The 20,000-nt window shown below is 40.9% G+C and overlaps 1 protein-coding gene across 1 annotated transcript in view; it reads right to left on the reverse strand.

The window, feature by feature from the left end:
* The window catches only part of ADGB (androglobin), a 4,124,629-nt gene that overhangs the window by 2,774,100 nt on the left and 1,330,529 nt on the right, over positions 1 to 20,000 (reverse strand). The window contains exon 10 of the mRNA XM_044074542.1: positions 19,254 to 19,348. Within this exon, the coding sequence (XP_043930477.1) occupies positions 19,254 to 19,348 (95 nt within the window). The remainder of the gene's footprint in view (positions 1 to 19,253; positions 19,349 to 20,000) is intronic.

Genomic DNA, 20,000 nt, shown 5'->3' on the forward strand with positions numbered 1-20,000 from the left:
CAAATGTGAAATCTTTTCCATTTTGCTGAATATGCCTTTCTTGTGGAAGGCCTGCGAGCTTCCATGATGATATCCTTCACTCTCTTGGATAGCTTATCCTGAAGAGGAGTCAAGGTATTTTCCAGGCTGTTAGTCACAAGGTTTTCAGGTTGGAATGCAGAGTTTTGTAATTGTGCTGTGTCAGGAGAAGTGGCCATTGAGGAAGAGGCCATGGTTCCGTGTGTGACATGCTCTTTAACAGTGGGTACCAGTGCTGTCTTGGCCAGTCCGGAGCTATCAGAATCACTTTTGGCTGCTCTGTCCTGATCTTCAGTAAGACCTTGGTCATTAATGGAAGAGGTAGAAATGCATAAACTGTTAGGGTTCTCCAGCTTAAAGATAGGGCGTCCACTTTCCATGCTTGTGGGTGGTATGTCCTTGAGCAGAATTTCTTCAGCTGATGATTGTGGGGGGAGACAAAAAGATCTATGTCTGGCCTTCCCCATGATTGTGTTATCTGTAGGAAGATGTCTGGGTGCAACATCCATTCGTGTGCATCCATGATATTTCTGCTTAAGCTGTCCACCAGTATATTGTCTTTTCCTGGCACAAACTGGGATTGCAGGTCTATATTCAGTTTCAAGGAAAGTTACCATAGATTCATTGCCAGTCTGCAAAGAGGGTAGGAATGGGTGCCTCCTTGCTTGTTTATGTACCACATAACTGTGGTGTTGTCTGTCCTTATTAGCAGGTGGCCTTGATGCAGAAAGAGTTTGAAGGCCTCGATTGCATGTATCACTGCCAGCATTTCCTTTTGGTTTATGTGCATGTGTAGCTCCTTTTGTGACCATAGTCCCTGAATACATCTGCCCTCCATGTGTGCTCCCCAACCGTGGTCTGAAGTGTCCGTTGTAATAGTTTGGCTGGCTATTGGTTTGCTGAAGGGCAGACCCCTGTTTGATTGGCTTACTTGAGCCCACCACAGAAATTCCTTTTGGAGACATGGAATGAGTGGGATCAAAGTTTCTAAGCTGTGGCTGTGCTGAGTCCATAAACTCCTTGGGTACCATTGTAGTTTCCTCATATGCAGCCTTGCTTGGGGAATGAGAAGAATGCAAGATGCCATGTAACCCAGGGCCTGCAGGATTTTCCTTGCAGTCAGCTGAGTTTGTCTTGTCAGATTCTTGAAGTAATCCGGTAGTTGTCTTTGTTTTTCTTCTGTAAGAAAAGCCATTTGGGTGGTTGTGTCTAAATCCGCACCCAGAAAAGTTATTCTTTGGGATGGAACAAGTCTTGATTTGTGAAAGTTGACTGTATATCTCAATGCCTCTAGTAGGTGGATGGCATAATTCAAGTCCTTTACCAAAGTTTGTTGGCTGTCCGCTTGTATAAGGCAGTCATCCAGATATGGTTATATTTGAATCCCCTGAAGTCTGCAGTGTGCAATTACTGATGCCAGGCATTTTGTGAATACTCTGGGCGCAGTAGATAAGCCAAAGGGCAATGCTGAGAATTGATAATGCTCTGAGCCTGCAAGAAATCTGAGGTGTCTTCTGCAACTTTGTCTGATAGGGACATGCAGGTATGCCTCCTTGAGGTCTAGAGTCACCAGCCAAGACCCCTTGCCCAGCATGGGAAGGAGTTGCTGTAGAGTCAGCATTTTGAATTTTGGCACAATGAGATAAGTATTCAGTGCGGACAAGTCGAGAATAGGCCTCCATTGATTTTCTTTTCTTGGAACAAGGAAAAGTCTGGAATAAAATCCTTGGCCTTGTTCTGAAAGAAAAACCTTTTCTATAGCTTTCATTTGCATTAAGTTGGAGATTTGTTTCAAAGCCTCTGCCCTTTGATTTGGTGGCAGGTCTGGCATGCCTTTTCTTTTTGGCAATGTGTGAAAATGGAACCTGTATCCTCTGTCTATTATTTGCAGTGTCCATTTGTCTCTTGTAATAGTGTGCCAACTGTCTGAGAATAAAGAAAGCTTTCCACCCAAAGGTGCTTCTAATTGAGCCCTGGTTGGCGGAGTCAAAGCAAAGTCATTGAGTCTGTCCTTGTGCAGCAGTTGAAGGTCCTGCACTACCTCTCTGGTTGGGAGGCTGTCATTGACGCCCTCTGCAGGAGTCTCTAGCTTGCCCTCTACCTCTGGCATGCCTGTTCTTGCCTCTCTGAAATCTTTCTGTGTGCGGAAAGGACCAATTCTTGGCAGGCCAATTTCTGCTGAATCTTGGTGGTTGGACTTGTAGAAAATCTTTAACTGTTTGTACATATTTTGCCTTGTCCTCAACCTTCTTTAAGACCTCCTGAGCAGTGGAGCCAAATAACTTTTGCTTTTCCAGGGGAGCATCCAGAAGCTTAGCTTTAACATGGTCTGGCAGAGATTGTTCCTTCAGCCAAGCATGCCTACGTATGACTGCACCTGTCATAGCTGACCTACATGAAGCTTCCAATGCATCATAACCACACTGTAAGAAATGGTTACCAACCTGCTGGGAGTTATGTACCAGATCCTGTAGTGATTTGCGATCTAGGGGTTCAGGTGAAGACAGTTTCTTATGCAATTCATCTAACAAATACTCTTGGTACTGTATCATATGAAATTGACAATTTAATGCCCTCATAGAAAGAGTAGCAGAAGTATACACTTTTTTACCCCATCTCTCTAAAGCCCTGGACTCCCTTTCAGAAGGGAGTGGATTTTTAGAGGTGGCAGCCGCAACCCTTTAGGGCCCTGGGAAATAGTTTCTGGATCAGCAGAGTGGGCCTTGTAAAGAAAATGATGTGAGTCCGGGACCCTGTAGTACCTATCGGGTTTGACAGGGGCCGGGGGAAGAGTGTCAGGGGTTATGCTAGACTCAGAGTACACATCATCAATGACATTCAAAACAGGAGGAATAGCTAAAGGTCTATGCTGAGGTAAATGCAGAAAAGTTCTTAATCTTTTCCTGGAATCAGAAAATTCCTGGCCCTGCCATTTGAAATGCTCTCTCATAGTGTGAAGGGTCTCACCGAAGGATAGCTCTTCAGGAGGGGAGGCCGAGGGGATGGATTCCTCTGCATCAGAATCCTCGTAGGCCGAAAAAGCCTCCTCCTGGTAGTCCGAGAGAGCAGAGCCATCAGAGGCCTCCTCTGAGGAGTGGGGATCAGAGGGCTCAACCCTGGGCCTTTTGTCTAGAGGAGGTTGAGAGCCCCTGTCCGGATGAGGTTGAGATCCCCTAATCAAGGAAATAAGGTCCTCTGCTAAAGTAAGAATCTGTGAACTTGTAGAGGGTCCCTGAGGAATAACCCTGGGAGGCATAGCTTTTGTATGTTTAGCAACTTTAGCCCTGGTGAATGCCTTTATGGACATGGATGCAGGAGGCCTAGCTGCACCACGTGCTGGAGTAGTTTTGTCTAGAGGAATGGTGTCGGAAGTTTCCAAAACACCAGTTTCTGAAGGAAATTCAATAACCGACTCAGCAGGGGCCTCCGGGGCCGAGGTTGTCGGTTGAGTGGTTTTGGGTGTCGGAAGTACCAAGGACTCGGTTTCAGCCGAGACATTCGCGGTAGGCCTGGCCGTGGCTTCAGCCGAAACCGCGGCCCGCGTGTGTTGGTCCTTGTCCTTCCGTTTCTTTACTAAATGTGAAGTCGGAGTCTCCGATGGCATTTTGTATGAAAAACTAGCCCCAAAAAATTCCTCTGCGAACTCCGCCCGATGTCTAAGAGTGCGTCGGTTGAAGGAAGCACAGGCTGAACAGGCCGAGACGTCGTGGTCTGGGCCTAGGCAGGGGAGGCAGTAAGAGTGGAAATCCTTATGAGGTATTTGTTTCCCACAAGTTAAACAATTATTAACTTTATCTGACATCGGCTGAGGCAAGAAAGAGTCCCCAATGGGGTACTTAGCTTTTGAAGTCTTCGGTAGCTGAAATACAGGAGCTGGCCGACAGGCACTTGCGAACTGCTTCTGCTTCGGGCACCACGCAGCAAGAAAGACTGAGGAAGATGGCGTCAGCTGACGCTTTTATACCCCAGGTGCTCTGCCGTCGGGGAAGGGGCGATGTCAGCCGACGCCGGACCCAGACTTTGGAATCCGGCCGACCGAAGGGCTGCCTGAGGCAGGACAACCCATATGTGATGACTGCAGATGCATCCTTGAAGGACATCCTGATCTGACTGAATTCACCACCAAAGGTATTTCTTACATGCCTGAGTGATTGTTATTTCTGCTGACATGCACTGGGAAAGAACTGACTACCATGTTGCTAACATCCATTGGAGAATTCTCATATGAAATCTTGCTAGATGGACCAAGATGATGGCCGCTGACATTGACCCCAAGGCTGGAAGAGCTAAGCAGGTGGAAAGTTTGGTATTGTGAATTATTTTCCTGACCTGGAATGCACTCTTGAGACAGTAAAAGAAGCTGTCCCTGATGTGACTGCTCCTTTGAATTCCAAGGACTGAGTTGGTTGTAACTGAGACTTCTTGTAATTTATGGTTATCCCCAGATGTGCACAAGTCTGGATCACTTGAACTCTTGACGATAATAGTAAATGCCTGGTTGGGGCAGTAATGAGCCAGTCGTCTACATATGGAAACATGTGGAATCCCTGCAGTCTCAAGTGAGCTGTTACTACTGCCATGCATTTTGTGAACACCCTGTGGGCTGTAATGAGGCCAAAGGGCAATGCTGTGAACTGATAATGACTGGCTCCCAGCTGGAAGCGTAAATACCTTCTGGATTTTCTGCTTATCTTTATGTAATAGTACTCATCCTGAAGGTCTATCGAGCACATCCAGTTGTTCTTGCCCAGAAAGGGTAGAATAGACTGTACCATGACCATCTGAAATTTTGTATGTTGAACTGACTTGTTCAAGTTGCTGAGATCCAAAATTGATCTCTAGTCCCCTGTTTTCTTTGGTGCTATAAAGAATCTTGAGTAAGTTCTGGAGTCTATCTGGTCTGGTGGAACCTCTTGGATGACTCTTTTTTTCTAGCAGCTTTTGTATTTCTAGTGCTGCTTCTTTCTTCCGACTGGGTGGAACATCGGGAATTTTGCATACAGTTGGAGGTGGAAGGGAAAAGGGAATTATATAGCCTCTGAAAATAATTCTCTGCACCCAAGTATATTTTGTAAAATTTAGCCAGGCTCTCTGATGCAGGGATAGTCGACCCCTATTGCCTCCAGAAGTGGACAATTGGGCCTCCTTTCAGGAGCGCTGATAGAGTCTGTCAGAAAAATGTATTTGTACATATGTCTCTCATTTATATTTAGTTAAGCAAATCCTAAGGCTTTCTATAAATGCCATTTTTGTACCTTGAGTTTAATACACGCACTAATTATTGTAAAAATATGTACGTCAACATATGTCTACCTTTATATTTGTATACTTGTATATGTATACTTTTATATGTATGTAATATTCTACTATGTTAAATGTATTTTGGAGCTTTTCATCCAGGGCCTCCACTGAAAATGTTTTTTTGACCCAGTTGGACTTTACCTGTCACCAAATGTCAATAAATTAAATAAATAAATAAATAAATAAATAAAAAGAATCTCTAAACCCTTGGTTTTGTGGGCCTCCCTGCCACATGGGTGTCATCGTCCATTTTAGTTCCCCCTCTGCCCCTGGGGGTACTATTTCCACATGTATCCTGGAAAGGACCCTGGAACTTCCTGAACCACATTTTACATCCACCCTGTTGATACATAGAAAAGGAACTCTGTGGGGGTCGAAAAACATATGCCCACTGCACAGAGGGTCTTTCCATCCTATTCACACCTGGAGAGTGTGTTCTTCATTTCTGGGCTAAACAATGAACTGCCATCAAAAGGTGTATTGGCGAATAAGGACATGAAAGTCGAGCCAACTAGAAATCCTGGTTGACGAGAGAGGTGTACAAGCTACTGAAAGCAAGGAATGCAGCCTTCAAGTCTGGAGACAAGGAAGCCCTCAGAACAGCCAGAGCAAATCTGAAGAAGGGAGTGAGAGAAGCAAAATGCTCCTATGGCAGAAAGATCCAGAGCTACTTCTCTGACCAAAAAGACCCCAGGCGCCTATGGCAGAGTATCCAGTCTGTAACTGACTACAAACCCTTATCTTTGCAATATGAGGACAACAAGGAATTCCTAAATAAGCTGAATGTCTACTTCAGCAGATTTGAGGAAGGGAACAGAACAACAGCAAAGAAAATGCCTATCAGCCATATTGAGAAGATGCTCACCCTCATCCCAGCTGATGTCCAGAGGACAATGCATAGCGTTAACCTAAGAAAAGTGGATGGGGCTGACAACATCCTAGGGCGAGTGCTCAGGGACTGCAACTGCACAGTCCAACTAACAAATGTTTTCACGGATATCTTCAATAACTCTCTGAGTCAGCAAATTGTTCCAAAATGCTTCAAGGACATGACAATCATTCTATTACCAAAGAAGTCTCCACCATGTTGCCTAAATGACTACTACCCTGTAGCCCTCACCTCCACAATAATGAAGTGCTTTGAAAGGCTGGTCAAGGACGTCATAACATCTGGCCTGCCTACTGATGTTGACCCTCTGCAGTTTGATTACTGAGAAAACCGCTCTATGGAAAATGCCATCTTTCTAGCACTCTATCTATCCCTGGAACACCTTGAGAATTAAAAACACCTATGCGAGGGTACTGTTCATCGACTTCAGCTCTGCTTTTAACAGTTATCCGTCTTCATCTGGTAATGAAGCTACTCCAACTAGGCATCAACACTCCACTTTGTAACTGGATTCCGGACTTACAAACAGACAGACCTTAGAAAGTGTGTGCAGGAAATAACTCCTCAGATAGCATCACTCTTAACACTGGAGTCCCACAAGGATGTGTATTAAGTCCCTTGCTGTTCACCTTGTTAACACACGATTGTACAGCCAGGTACAATACAAACAACATCATCAAGTTTGCTGATGGCACAACAGTGGTGGGCCTCATTAGTAATGACAATGAAATAGCATATAGAGGGATGAGGTGGAACAACTGATTACCTGGTGTTTAAATAACAACTTAGCACTAAACGTAAAAGGGACAAAAGAGATAATTGTGGACTACAGGAAAAATCACAAGGAACATTCTCCCTTTATCATCAATTTGGAAACAGAGGAAAAAGTGAGAAGCATGAAGTTTCTGGGAGTGAACATTGATGAGGACTTGTCTTGGAACAACGATACAAATGCCATAGTCAAGAGAGTGCACTTTTTGAGAAGGCTGAGGAGGGCAAATCTCCCATTGACAGTTCTCACTACCTTCTACACAAGTACTATAGAAAGCATCCTGATGAACAACCTTGTATTATGGTATGGAAGCTGCTCTACCTCTGAGTGGAAATCCCTCCAGCGAGTGATAAAGACAGCCAAGAGGATCATCAACACCACCTTCCCATCTATCCATGACTTGTACTTATCCAAATGTCTGACAGGGTCAGAGGAATAATTAAAGACTGCAGTCACTCTGCTTACAGACTGTTCCTGCATCTATTATCTGTAAAGTGCTTCTGAAGCATACGTTGCAGAACTACGAGATTCAGGAACAGCTTCTTCCCTAATGTCATGAGGCTGCTGAACTCTACAACTATGCTCCATGATGACCACCTGGGTCAGTAGATGCTATAGCAGCTTGCCTCATATTGTGAATTAACCTGGTTTCCAGTCTCATCTAATAAGTAGTGCAATATTCACCATGACTGTTAACTTATAGGCCATCTAGAGCACTAGCAATGCAGTAAAATATCTCTTTTTTCAGTGCAATACATGTTACAAATTCGTAAATTAACCATAGTGCAATAGTCTAATGTTCACAATGCAATACTTAAATGTCTCTTTCTGTACAAGGATGAATGCAATGTCTTAATCAAGTATCTGTGCAATGGTAAAGTCTCACGCAAGAAAGTATTCACTGCAAAAAGTGTCAAAATGTGTTTCTAAATATGTGCAGTATGTTGGTCTACCTGTATGCCTGTGATGTAACAGCTATGTGTTATATGTGTAAATGGCTGTGAAAATTGTCTATATGTCATCTGCACATTGAGTCCAGAGACATGGAATTTTGTTCAGCTTTTGCACTTGTGTGATTTCTGAATGACAATAAAGTTTACTTTGACTTTGAAAGTCACATAAGCACATTCAAGCATGCCTCCTAATGGATATGACTGAATCTGCTGCCCTTGATGCAACTTCGGCTGAGTGCAAAATGAGCCTCATGGACAAATCTGAAATGGATTGGAGGGTAGCCAACTGAAAGACCACAGAAGATTGAGCCTCAGCAGTTAATGGCCCCTGAAAAGGATTTTGAAAGTTCCTTGATCAAGTCCATTTGTAGCCTAGTAAAATCTGCAAATAGTTCAGCGACCTAACAGCAAAGGTCACTGACGCATAAACACACTTCCCAAATCTGTCTATCACCCTAGACTCCCTGTTAAGGGAATGAACATTTGAACTTTGTTCAGCAAGTTCCTTCTTGGTGGCTGCTGATATGACCACGGCATCCACAGGCACCCCCTTACTCCAGAATTCCTTCCTGACAGGTGGAGCCAGAATCTGATCTGGCTTCCTAGGGATTGGCTCAACTGAGTCAGGTTCCTTCCATGTCTGCCTAGAGACCAAATCAATGAGCTCCTTGGTGGGCAGAATAACCCAGGAGGTAGATGGGCCAGCTCTGAAAGCTTCCAGAAATACTGATTCCTCCAGTGAAGGGTTGCTGGAGGAACAACCAACTCTCTATTTAGGGATCTAGAGAATATCTCCAAATGAGACATTCTGGAGGTGATCATGGGGACCCTTCTTCATCGAAATCAGTATCCTCAGTGATTGACTCTTGTGGAGAGTCCAAGTGTCTCCACTTGTACTTCCTCTTCCAAAGGACTTCCTCAGTGAGATGTTCTGCTGAAGTGTCAGATGAGATTGTAAGACCCTGTTGGGTGTTGTGGATGCCTTAAGCTGGCTGCCCCTGTGGCATAAAATTATGTGTTTTTTTAAGAGCAGAGACATCTGGGAACTAGATTGGAGATCCGAAGGAGCTGGATCTGTTCATCCTATCGAAACAAAAAACACCATCTTCACTATGTCAAAGGCAGATTGCCCTGGAAAGAAGGAAGACATTGGCTCTGAGAAGGTGCGCTTCTGGAACAGTCCCTCCCTCTGCTCCAAGAGCAACCTCCCAGAGGCAGAAGTTGGTGCTGAGCTATCCAATGCCGAAGTTACGAGGGGTAGAGGCAGCTCTAAAAACCTCGTAGTTAACTCCAATGCCTCAGACCTGACAAGGCAGCTTCGACTCCAAGAGTCATACGATATGAAGAAGCCGGAGCTGGTGTACTCAGAGTAGTTTTCAGATCTGAAGATAACAGTATCTTTGGATCTGAGCCAGATGTACCCAGAAGGTTCAGATCCAGGGACCTTGAAATAACCAGAATCAGAGAAGGAGCAGATAATGGTGGTGTAACAGATGGATGGACTCCCTGACCGGAAAGGGTAGGCGCCAGAAGAACACCCATCTGTATCTGCACTGAGAAGAATTTCCTCATTATTCTGTACACATCTTCCTCAGTTAGACTTCTAGAGGAATGAGTTGAGGCAAGGGATGGTGACTTGAAACACTGTCTTCTAGAAAGTTAAAGGGAACCCCCACAAGGCACTGGATCCAAGGCTGGAGAAGACTGTTTTCTCAGTAGAATCTTCAGATCCGAAGAACTTGGATCTGAGGATTTTCTCATCGGGTCTGAGGGGGTATGGATCTGAGCAAATTTTGGATCCGATTTAGACTTTTTCCTCAGCTGCTACAAGGAAGGAGTCAAAAAAGTGGAAGGTCTTGGAGACTTAGACAAGGTCTCTGTAGTGTTAGTCTTGGGGGATTGCCCCCCAACAATAGCCTCTCTGAATGAAGAGGGGCACAATCCTTTTAATATCATTTTAAATGCTATGGACCTAGGATTGAAATTATTACAGGTAGAACAATCCTCTTGTAAGTGTTGAGGACCTAAACAATAAACCCATAAAATGTGGGCATCAGAAAGTGATAATTTATGCCCACACTTTTGACACATTTTGAAGTTGGCAGATCCTTTATCAGACATTACTTTGTGACTTCTTGTGAAATGTGAAAAGAGAAAGAAAAAAAAGAGTGTTTTTGTAACTTAATAAACAGTAAAGGGGAAATACCAGCAATGGTATGAAGAACTACACTCACTTGTACAAAAGAGATTACAGGGAAAAAATACCAGTGACGGTATAAGAGAAATACACAGGATATAAGGGTAAGAGAAAAGAATATAGTTATATGTTAAGGAGAAAAACTATCAAGAAAAAAATCACTTATCTTAATACATGCTCAAGAGCGCAGGCTGGCCATGTCTTTTCCAGAAAAGTGGCATACGCGTTCTGAGGTATGTTAGGGGTTGATGCAGTATAGGTAAGGGAGGAGCTCAAGAGCTTTTTTGTTACCACAAGCTTTAGTAATGGCCAAGTTGGATCTGAGGATCAGATCCAAACCCAAGAGTTACGGAAAGAATGAAAACTGACAACATCAGATCACTAGAATTACAACCATTCTCAACAAGAAATCCTCAATGAGGAAAGTCAGGACTAAAGCTCTTACTTAACTATGACTGTAACAATAAGTGTAGTTATATTATTTATTTATTTATTGCTTTTCTTTATCAGGAAAGTCTGACTAGACACAAGTCCCATTTTCAAAGGAGGCTCGGGGAGAAATGCTCCATTTTACAGAATTAGTAGAAGGTAGATATACAAGATATACATAATAAATGTACATGCATACATAAACTAGTAATGATATGACAATTAATCAAAAATAATAAATGTACATACATAGAATAGTAAATATACATACATAGAACAGTAAATGTACATACACAGGATAATAAACGACCACATACAGAACTGTAATGATACAATAGTTAATGAAAACATGACAGTTAAATGAAGAATACATTAAAATACTAGCTAATATCAAGCGTATAAGAGTCTAGTTACTTTCAAATGGAATCAGCTGAAAATAGATATTGAGTAGGAGACTGTAAAGTAATTATAGGATGAAGATGGTTAAAAATTATGAAGGCACATTGAGGAGATCTAGATAAAAGGGAGACAGAGATAATAGTGGAGAGAAAGAGATGACAGTCAGGCAGAGATTGTGAAGAGGTAGTTGTATTATGGCTAATTACATAAAAAAATGGTGACACTAAGGGTTTGGAGATTATCCAGGAACATTACATGTACAGAGCTGGCAACTGATTAGGAAGAACTTCAGTTGAAAGCTAAATGACTTTAGGGAGTGTTCTTGTCGTATTGCTATTGGGATGGAGTTCCAGAATTTAGCAAGGTGGTGGGAGAGTACTGATTTGTTAGAAGAACTGTTGGGTTTGGATACATGTAATACGTAGTTGTCCAATGAAAGTAGTGGCCTAGAAGGGTTATATATTTGTATGAGATTAGAAATGGATGGACAGTTGTTAGGTTTATACACAATGTTATGGATTTGTGGATTTGTGGAAGTTGTGAGGACATTACATAATGTGGGAATTCCAGACATTGTAATTTCCTTAGGGTGGCATGGTGGTGGGTTCTGTTTGGAAGGTCAGTATCAAATCGTGCTATGTTGCAGTAACATTATTCAAGTTTGTTTACCAAAGTCACTTGAACATTGTTAAGAATGGGAGCAAAATAAGTTAGGGTCAAGAGGAGGGAAGAGTCAATGTGCTTTCCTATAGTGTCTGAGAGGAAGGGTTTGGCCCTATAGAGAGAATGTAGTTTTTGGTGTAATTTCTTTCACTAAATTTTGGATGCATGTGGCAAAGTTTAGGTTCTAATCTACGAAGATGCCTAGCTGTTTATTATGTTTGATTAGTTCAATTTTTGTTTTGTTGGATGAGGAAACTGAGAAAGAGGTATTGTTGATTGTAAGCTGTTTGGGAGTAAATAGGATTAGTTTGGATTTACTTGGATTAGGAAATAGCTAATCAGATGTCAGTCAAGTTTCTATAGAGGAGAAGACTTCTGGGTAAGTTCTTGTAGCTTGTTAATGTTTTTTTGCAATAGGATAACTGTCTAGATACTGGAGCCCTCCAATGGTTTCAATCCTACCTGAATGGTCGACAGCAGGCTGTCCTCTGGCAGAACAAACTCTCTAACCTTCTACCTAACACCCTCGGAGTACCACAAGGCTCTATACTAGGGCCCTTGCTGTTCTCCATCTTCATTAACGACCTTTATACTGTCATCCCAAAAGTCAGCTGTATCCAATATGCTGATGACTCTACTCTGATTTGCTCAGCCACATCTCCAGTAGAGTTATGGTCAGCTACCCAGACCACCTTTAATACAATAGAAAACTGGCTTTCTGAACATCGTCTGATCCTAAATCCCCAAAAAACTAAAATGCTGTTATTTTCACCAGCACATAGGTCTGCTGCTTTCACCTTTACCATAAAATCAAATGATGGCACAATAATCTCCCCTGACCCATCTACAAAACTATTAGGTGTCATCATAGACAATAATCTCAAATTTGACCTACATGTTAACCAAACTATCAAAACCATCAATAAAAAACTAGGGTCACTTTACAGAATAAAAGCCTTCCTAACCCCTCCAGCTAAAATTGCCATAGCTCACTCTCACCTTCTTTCAACCCTTCTGTATGCATCCCCTCTACTCTCGAATTTGAACAAGACTGTCCTTAACAAACTCTCAATTTGCTACAACCACATTGCCAGGTTTGCCACTGGGCTGCCTTTTAGGACACACCATTGCATCAATCTAAATCAGCTTGGTTGGCTTGAACTACCTAGCCTAATCCAGTATAACCAACTGATTATGGCCTATAACATCCTCTATAATACGGACAATACTCCTGCACTTAAAAATATTATCACCCCCTATAACAATCCTAGACCGCTTCGATCCTCTAACAAACTACTAATTCAGACTAGCAAAATTAATAACACAGCCGGTGATTCTCTCTTTGCAAACTCTGTGAGTAGATCCTGGAACTCTCTTCCAGCTGATATTACCTTACTTTACACCTTAGGTCAATTTAAAACTAGACTCAAACAACATTTGTCACTTAACTGGCTATGTCAATGTATCAAGCCTGGCTAACTCGAATGTGTAAAAATCTGTTAACCAGTTTACTGTGTAATTTAATTTAATCCTGACTTGTGCTCAGGACTAACTGTAAACTGTGGAACTTGTTTAACTTGCTTACTTATGTAATCTCTGTAAATAGTCTGTAATATGTAATGCTGGTATTATGTAATGCTGTATCTGCTTACCCTTGGAGCTTTTCTCCCCGGGCCTCCGCTGAAAATGGACATGCATCCAGTCGGACTATCCCGGTCAACAAATGTAAAATAAATAAATAAATACTGTGCTAGGGATACAGTTTTACAGGCTTTATATAGGTCATTGATGAAGATGTTAAAGAGTACGGGTCCCAATATTGATCCTTCTGGCACACCAACTGGGATGGGGAGGAAGGATGACATGTCTTTTTGCCACTTGATAGCTTGTGTAGAAGACTAGAGTAAGAGACTGTGTCAAAGGCCTTGGACACATCAAGGAAAATGGCAGACACTAGGTTTCCATCTAGGTTTCTATTTGTGTTTACCATATTGGTAAAACTAAGTAAAGCAGTACAGGTGCTGTGGTGGGGACAGAAACCATGCTGAGATGAAGGGAGGAGGTTATTTTTTGTAAGGTAATGTAAAAGTTGTGGATACATTTTTTAAATATGTTTGATAGAAGGAAGAGGATGGGAGTGGATTTGTAGTTGGAGAGTTCAGTTGACTGCCCTCCTTTGTGGAGGTGAAGAATGTAGCTTTTTTTCAGAGGGTAGGGACATGTGCTTCACTGATGGAACCATTCAATAAAATTGAGATAGGGCAGTCTATTGCCTCTGCAGCAATCTTAAGGTATTCGTTATGTAGGATGTTGGGGGCTAAAGTGATGGGTTTCAATTTAAATCATTTTTTTATGTAAGAAGTGGGGACTGGTTGGAAGGAGTGGTTATGAAGAGGAATGGTTGGAGGTGCTGTTGTCTAGTTGATGGTATTTGGGGTATTTTGAAGTACAGAGGAGAGTGACTGAATGAAAGTCGAAAGCATCAGCATAGTTGTTAGAGTTGTTGTTAGTGTTACGAAGTTTAGGAGATGGTTGAGTGGTATGGCTGGGATTGAGCAGCTGGTTTATACAGGACCAGAATATTTTGGGGGGTTTTGTAGTTTTCATGTTAGAGATCAGGGTAGTATGGCTTTATCTAACTTAATTTGAGTTTTAGTTTGGCTTTTGAGTTCTCTAAATTTTTGGAGATTTGTTAGTGTTTTATTGGACAGCCATATATTCCAGGCGCTATCTCAAAGTCTCGTAAGGTGTTTTGTATTTCAAAACAACCAGGGGGGCAGGTTTGGCCCTAACTCTCTTTTTTCTGAGTGGAGCAAGTTCATTTAGGATGCTAATAAAACTAGAATTAAAAAGGGCTACTGCATCATTTAGTGGAATGTATTTTAGATCATTCCACGTGTACACTTTTAGATAGGAGATAACGGTATGTTTATTGAAATGTGTGAGGTTATGTGGTATGCTGAAATGTGGCTGCTTTTGAATATTAGTTTGCTTTCTTACTTTTATTAATTTCTCCAAGTCTTTTGGGTTTCTAATACCATGACAGGAATGGACCCCATTCCTAACTCAAAGTATGATTAAAGTTCATGAAATTAGTATTGTTTCAATCTTTGATCTCAGCCAAAAGTGCTCTTCGCAGCACCCGCAATGTGCCCAGGAATGACTCATTCTGCAATTTGTATGGAGTTAGATGTATTGGTAACATATCTAAATACAATTGTAGATTCAGACCTGTTGCTCCTACTACCATTGGAACTGTCCAGGTATCTTTCTTCCACATTGCTCTAGTTTCTGCCTGCAAATTTTGATATTTTATGACTTTCTGTCTCACTGTACACAAGACACTTTAGTCTCTGGGTGTAGTGATTTCAATGATCAGTGCTACTTTTGTCTTCTTTTCATGGACTACTATATCAGGTCTTCTTACAACTATCTTTTGAACTGTTGGTAATAGGTGATCCCATGTGATATAGACTTCATCGTTTTCTATGATGCTTTGTGGTCATGTTTCCAGTGTTTTCGGCTACTTCAGTATTATAATGTTTGCACAATTCCCAGTGTAACAGTCTTGCCACATTATTATGCCATTCAGTATACAATACGTCTGTCATTAGCATGTCATAACTAGCACCAAGGTGTGTGACTGTTTCCAATTCTGTTTTACAAAACTTACATTTGTCTGTTTCTTCCACATGTTCAATGGACTTTGTACACCAACGTGTACGTAGCCCATTATCTTGGGCCGCCAATACTAACCTTACATCTTTTGGTTTGAATTTGCCTCTCCTTAACCACTCCTCTGTTCACTCCTGATTAATATGAGGTTCTTACAGAAGTTTTCTATACTTGCAACTATATTTATGCATTTTCCACATTTATTGACTTCTCATCTGATCGTTCACCTTATATTCTTTCTTTTGTTTTTCAGCACATTCATTTGCTGCCTGATTTTTATCTACTTCTAGTTTTATTTCCATTCCTGCTTGATGCCGATATGCTTCTGCTAAACTAAGCAGGAAGTCTTAGATTTATTCCTTCATGTTTCAAAACTATCAGTATGTTTGGGGTCTTGTGAGGTCAGCAGATATCTGTCCCGTCCCACGACTGCAGATCTATACATGTAATGAATTTCAAGGAGGCCCATATCTTCTTCGGAATGGGGAATATGTAATCTTGGTATGCACTGACTTTTATAAATCATTTGGTGTGCATGAAGCATCCTTCTTGTTTTCCTGGCTAATCTATCCAAAATGTTTGGGGCCAGTCAATCACTCCACAACTGTAAGTTAGGATAGGAAGGGCAAATTGGTTTATAGCTTGAATTTTGTTCCTAGATGTCAATACTATTTTCAGGATTAATTTAAGTCTTCTATTCATCAATTCTGGTGTATAGTTTATACATCATCGGAAGGCAAGTTATTGGTCTATAACTTTTAGGACAACTTGCAGGTTCACTCAAGTAGCAGCATTGTTTTTTCTGTTGTTAACCAGATTGGTATCTGTACAAAAAGTTCTTACTCATGGCTAAATCTTCATGCAAATGTTTTAATACTTTTAGCTAGAAGTTAGGTACTGCATCTGTAACTGTTTTTTTTTTCAGTTGGAGGCTTTTCTTAACTTTATCTCAATCTCTCTGGCCGTTAATTCATCCCATTTCACACCCTGTATCTTTAAACTTCTTATTCTTTCTTTTACTTCTTCTATCCATTTAGCATCTTTGTTATGTTCCACAGGATCTTCATAGATATTTCTCCAAAATGTATCTATTTCTTGTTTTTTCTGGAGGTCTTTCAATTCCTTTTGCCTTGTTTCAAAATTCTCTATAGAACTTTTTGGGGTCATCAATAAATTGCTTCTTTTGTACTTTTCCTTTATATTATCTGTTTATTTTCTAAGTTTTTCTGCCTGTACTGAGATTTATTATTTGCAACAGTGGGATATAAATCCTGATCCATCATAATACTGCACATTGCTTTTCTCGTGAGTATCTTTCTGAGTATTTCTGTTGATCTGTTCCCTCTTCTATACTCTCCTAGCAGTGACACTTCTTGTCTTAATTGCTTTATAGTTTTCTCTATTAGATACTTCCATGATGGTATTCAATTTCTCCCCTTTCTTTCCCTTACTACCCTGTGTTCTTGTGGTAGATTTTTATCTGTTATTAATTTAGCTGCACAGTAATATATCCTGCTTACTTCTGTTATATCGCATGGATCTCTACGGGCAGTCCTAATTACTGTGTCAATTTGTTTTATCAAACTTTTAACTTTTTGGGTTTTATTGACCTTCTGCAGTCTATTTCTTTCATTGATCTTAATATGACTATCTAGCTCTATTAAATCAAGCAACTCTTCTCTTAACTCATTTTCTTCTAAACTAATGGCACATTGTTTGACTGTCCTTGGTTTTGGGAGTTTAGAAACATTTTTGGAACCTTCTGCCATTACTTCTTAAATGTCTGTTTACCTATATTTTGTTGAGACTGTTCATTCTGCTTTTATCAAAATTGGATGAGGAGACAGAAAATCCCTTAGAAAATTTGGAAAAGGAGAGCTGAAAAATCATAGAGATTCCCTGATCAGTTTGCCCCTTTCATCACACTTTTTGAACACCTCTGCAGGATTTAAAATCTCATACATAACATCATCTGGGATATTCCGAGAACGTAACCATTCAAACCTCCTCCAAACAGTACCAGTGGCCATAGTCATGGAACAAGTGGCAACAAGGCCATACACTCATTGTAAACATGAGCAGTAACTTGAGCTATAGAAGAAGCTATGTTATTTAAAGCAGATTTTTCCTCACAAGAAGAAACTGTATATAAAACATTCCTCATACTCTCACAATTAGACAGAACAAGTTTTAACATATTAGGCCTGACAATTCAAAATTCTGAAAATCAAAGTTGCAGAAGTATACACGTTTCTCTCTTACCCATTAATAATTTCCAAACTTATCAGTACGAGTAAAGTTGAAATTGGCTAGGTACTTAGCAGCAGTAGAACTAACTAAATCTATAGCTACTGAGTCACGTTTGGGAATAGTGTATAAACGTTTAAAAGACTGAGGAAGATTATACATCCTAAATGCCTTTTTAGGGACAGCTGGCTCACCATCAGTAAAACTAAGGACAGTAATACTCACATCCTGTAAAGCAGACAGTCAGACTGAACAGGAGTAACAAGTGCAAGATCTGGAAACCCTCCTGTAGCACTCATAGTATTTATTGATGGACTGAGAAACCTCAGTGTTCTCCCACTGAAATTACTGGCACATTCTGGTGAAAGATAACCCCCCACAAGGAGAATCAGAAATTGAGCTCTCCTCTGAATCTAAATCAGAAATCTGTGGGGAGAAACTGTATCTTTCCCTGCATCTTCCTGTTCAGATTTGGAATCTTGAATCTCTTCAGGAAAAGAGGTATCCCTCCTTTTTCCGAAACTATTTTACAAGACAGATAAATAGCCTGAATTAAACCCTGCGCAAGACACAGTAAACTACTCCTAACCAAAGAAATTTGAGAAGGAGTAGATGACTGCTTTGTTTTCTGATTCTTTTTGACAGGAAAAATTGGACCAACCATGTTACTAATGGTAGCAGCAGCTTCCCCAGGGATGGGAACAGCATGCTGACACAACAGGGAAACTTTCCATGTTCCATCTCCCAGGACTCGAGTGGCTCTCTCTCGTCCACCGAGGAGATCCCAACAGCAGCAGAAGATGTGGCTAACCCCTGGTTCATAGTGGCTGCAGGTGCTACACCAGAGGGATTCAGGATAAAAGATAAAGAGTCTGACATACGACAAATGGCAACAGCAGAGTCACCCACCTGCAGCTGAGGCAAACTGCTACCCTGCTTTAGTGGAAAATACTGTTTGCTTATTATTTTTTTTCTTTTTGCAATGGGAAGAAGGATTGAGCATAGAACTGGTAGACTGTTCCATGGTAAAGCTCAACATTGTGCCTCTTTCATGAGGAAGGCAAGCAGCAAATGCCAGTAAACACTACCAGTCTACAAAAATTACCTTTTTGACAGAAAAACACTGTAAAAAGCACTTTAAAACACTATGCCACCCCCACAAAAGTAAAAGAAATGCAATTTCTCCACAGAAATTATGTTTTTAGCTACTGTACACCACTTTTAAACTGACAGGAAAAACGACCTTTCAGTTTAAAAGTACTTTACAGTGTTGTGACAGCCCATTAAAACACAACAATCCTGGCTTCAAAATAACTCTTAAGAGGAAAGTGATAAAACAGCAACATAAATAAGAAGATGGAAAGGTTTTTTTTCCTGCCAAGGGAACTTATCTGCCCAGCAAACAAACAGCACAAGCCAACCGCTGATTGTTGAAAACCTCAGAGGAGCATAATCTTTGGCGGCAGTAAAGCTCAGAAGGGCTTCGCGCCCAAACTTGTCTTTTAGTCACCTCAGCTCAAACTATCTGACAGTTTGGGTGTGTGCAATGTGCCTTGAAGCTTTGGAAGCTGGCCAGCTGTTATATCCTTGGCAGGATATAACCCAAATAGCTAAGGCTACTGTAGCAGTGATCAATATGATTAACATCATATGTACATCTTCAATATGTTTAATGTAAGTTTGCATATTTTTATCTGAGAGATAGCTTACCATTTGTGAAAGAACAGTTGTCTTCTTTTCAAATAACTGAAGAGGAAGATAGCCAGCATACACTATCATCTGTGGAGTTGTTGGTACAGGGGTGCCTGCAAAATAAAAACAGTAATTCCATGAAAGTCCTTCTTACAAAAATATGAGATTGTAAGCTAACACAGGTATTACCTATAGGCAGGTTGTAATTAAATCAATAACTTAGGGAGTTATAATAACTAGCAAGTATAAATATAAAAATGCCTGAATACAAAATGCTTGTGAAATCACATGCAAATTAAGCACAGTGACGCAAGGACTTTGAAGCTTATTTGTTGTACTTGCTTATAGCTTACATATCCATTAAACATGTATATATAATGATTTATGTGATCAGAGCTGACAGTAAAAAGAAAAAAAGAAAGCAAAAAAGTCAATAAATGTAATATTAGCAATGGGACATGCATGGTATAAAATCCTTCAGTAATCAATGTCATCTTGTAATCTAATTCAGAAGCTTCAAAACTGGGTATGAATCTGATGTGACCTGGATGATTCAAACCATGCAGAAGCCTTTAGCTGTCTGGAAGAATTATGGTCTACATACAGAGCATAATCAAAAATTAGTCCAACAATGATATGCTATGCCTCAAAGAGAGGGATCCCTGCTACTTAGATTACTGGGCTCATAGGTCACTGTATCTATAATGTTGGTAGGATAGATGCATTACTTATACCTGCAGACATTTAAAGGGCATTAAACTGATA

This window comes from Protopterus annectens, chromosome 1.part0 (assembly GCF_019279795.1).
Source record: "Protopterus annectens isolate FY-2018-M chromosome 1.part0, PAN1.0, whole genome shotgun sequence".
NCBI classification, from domain to species: Eukaryota; Metazoa; Chordata; order Ceratodontiformes; family Protopteridae; genus Protopterus; species Protopterus annectens.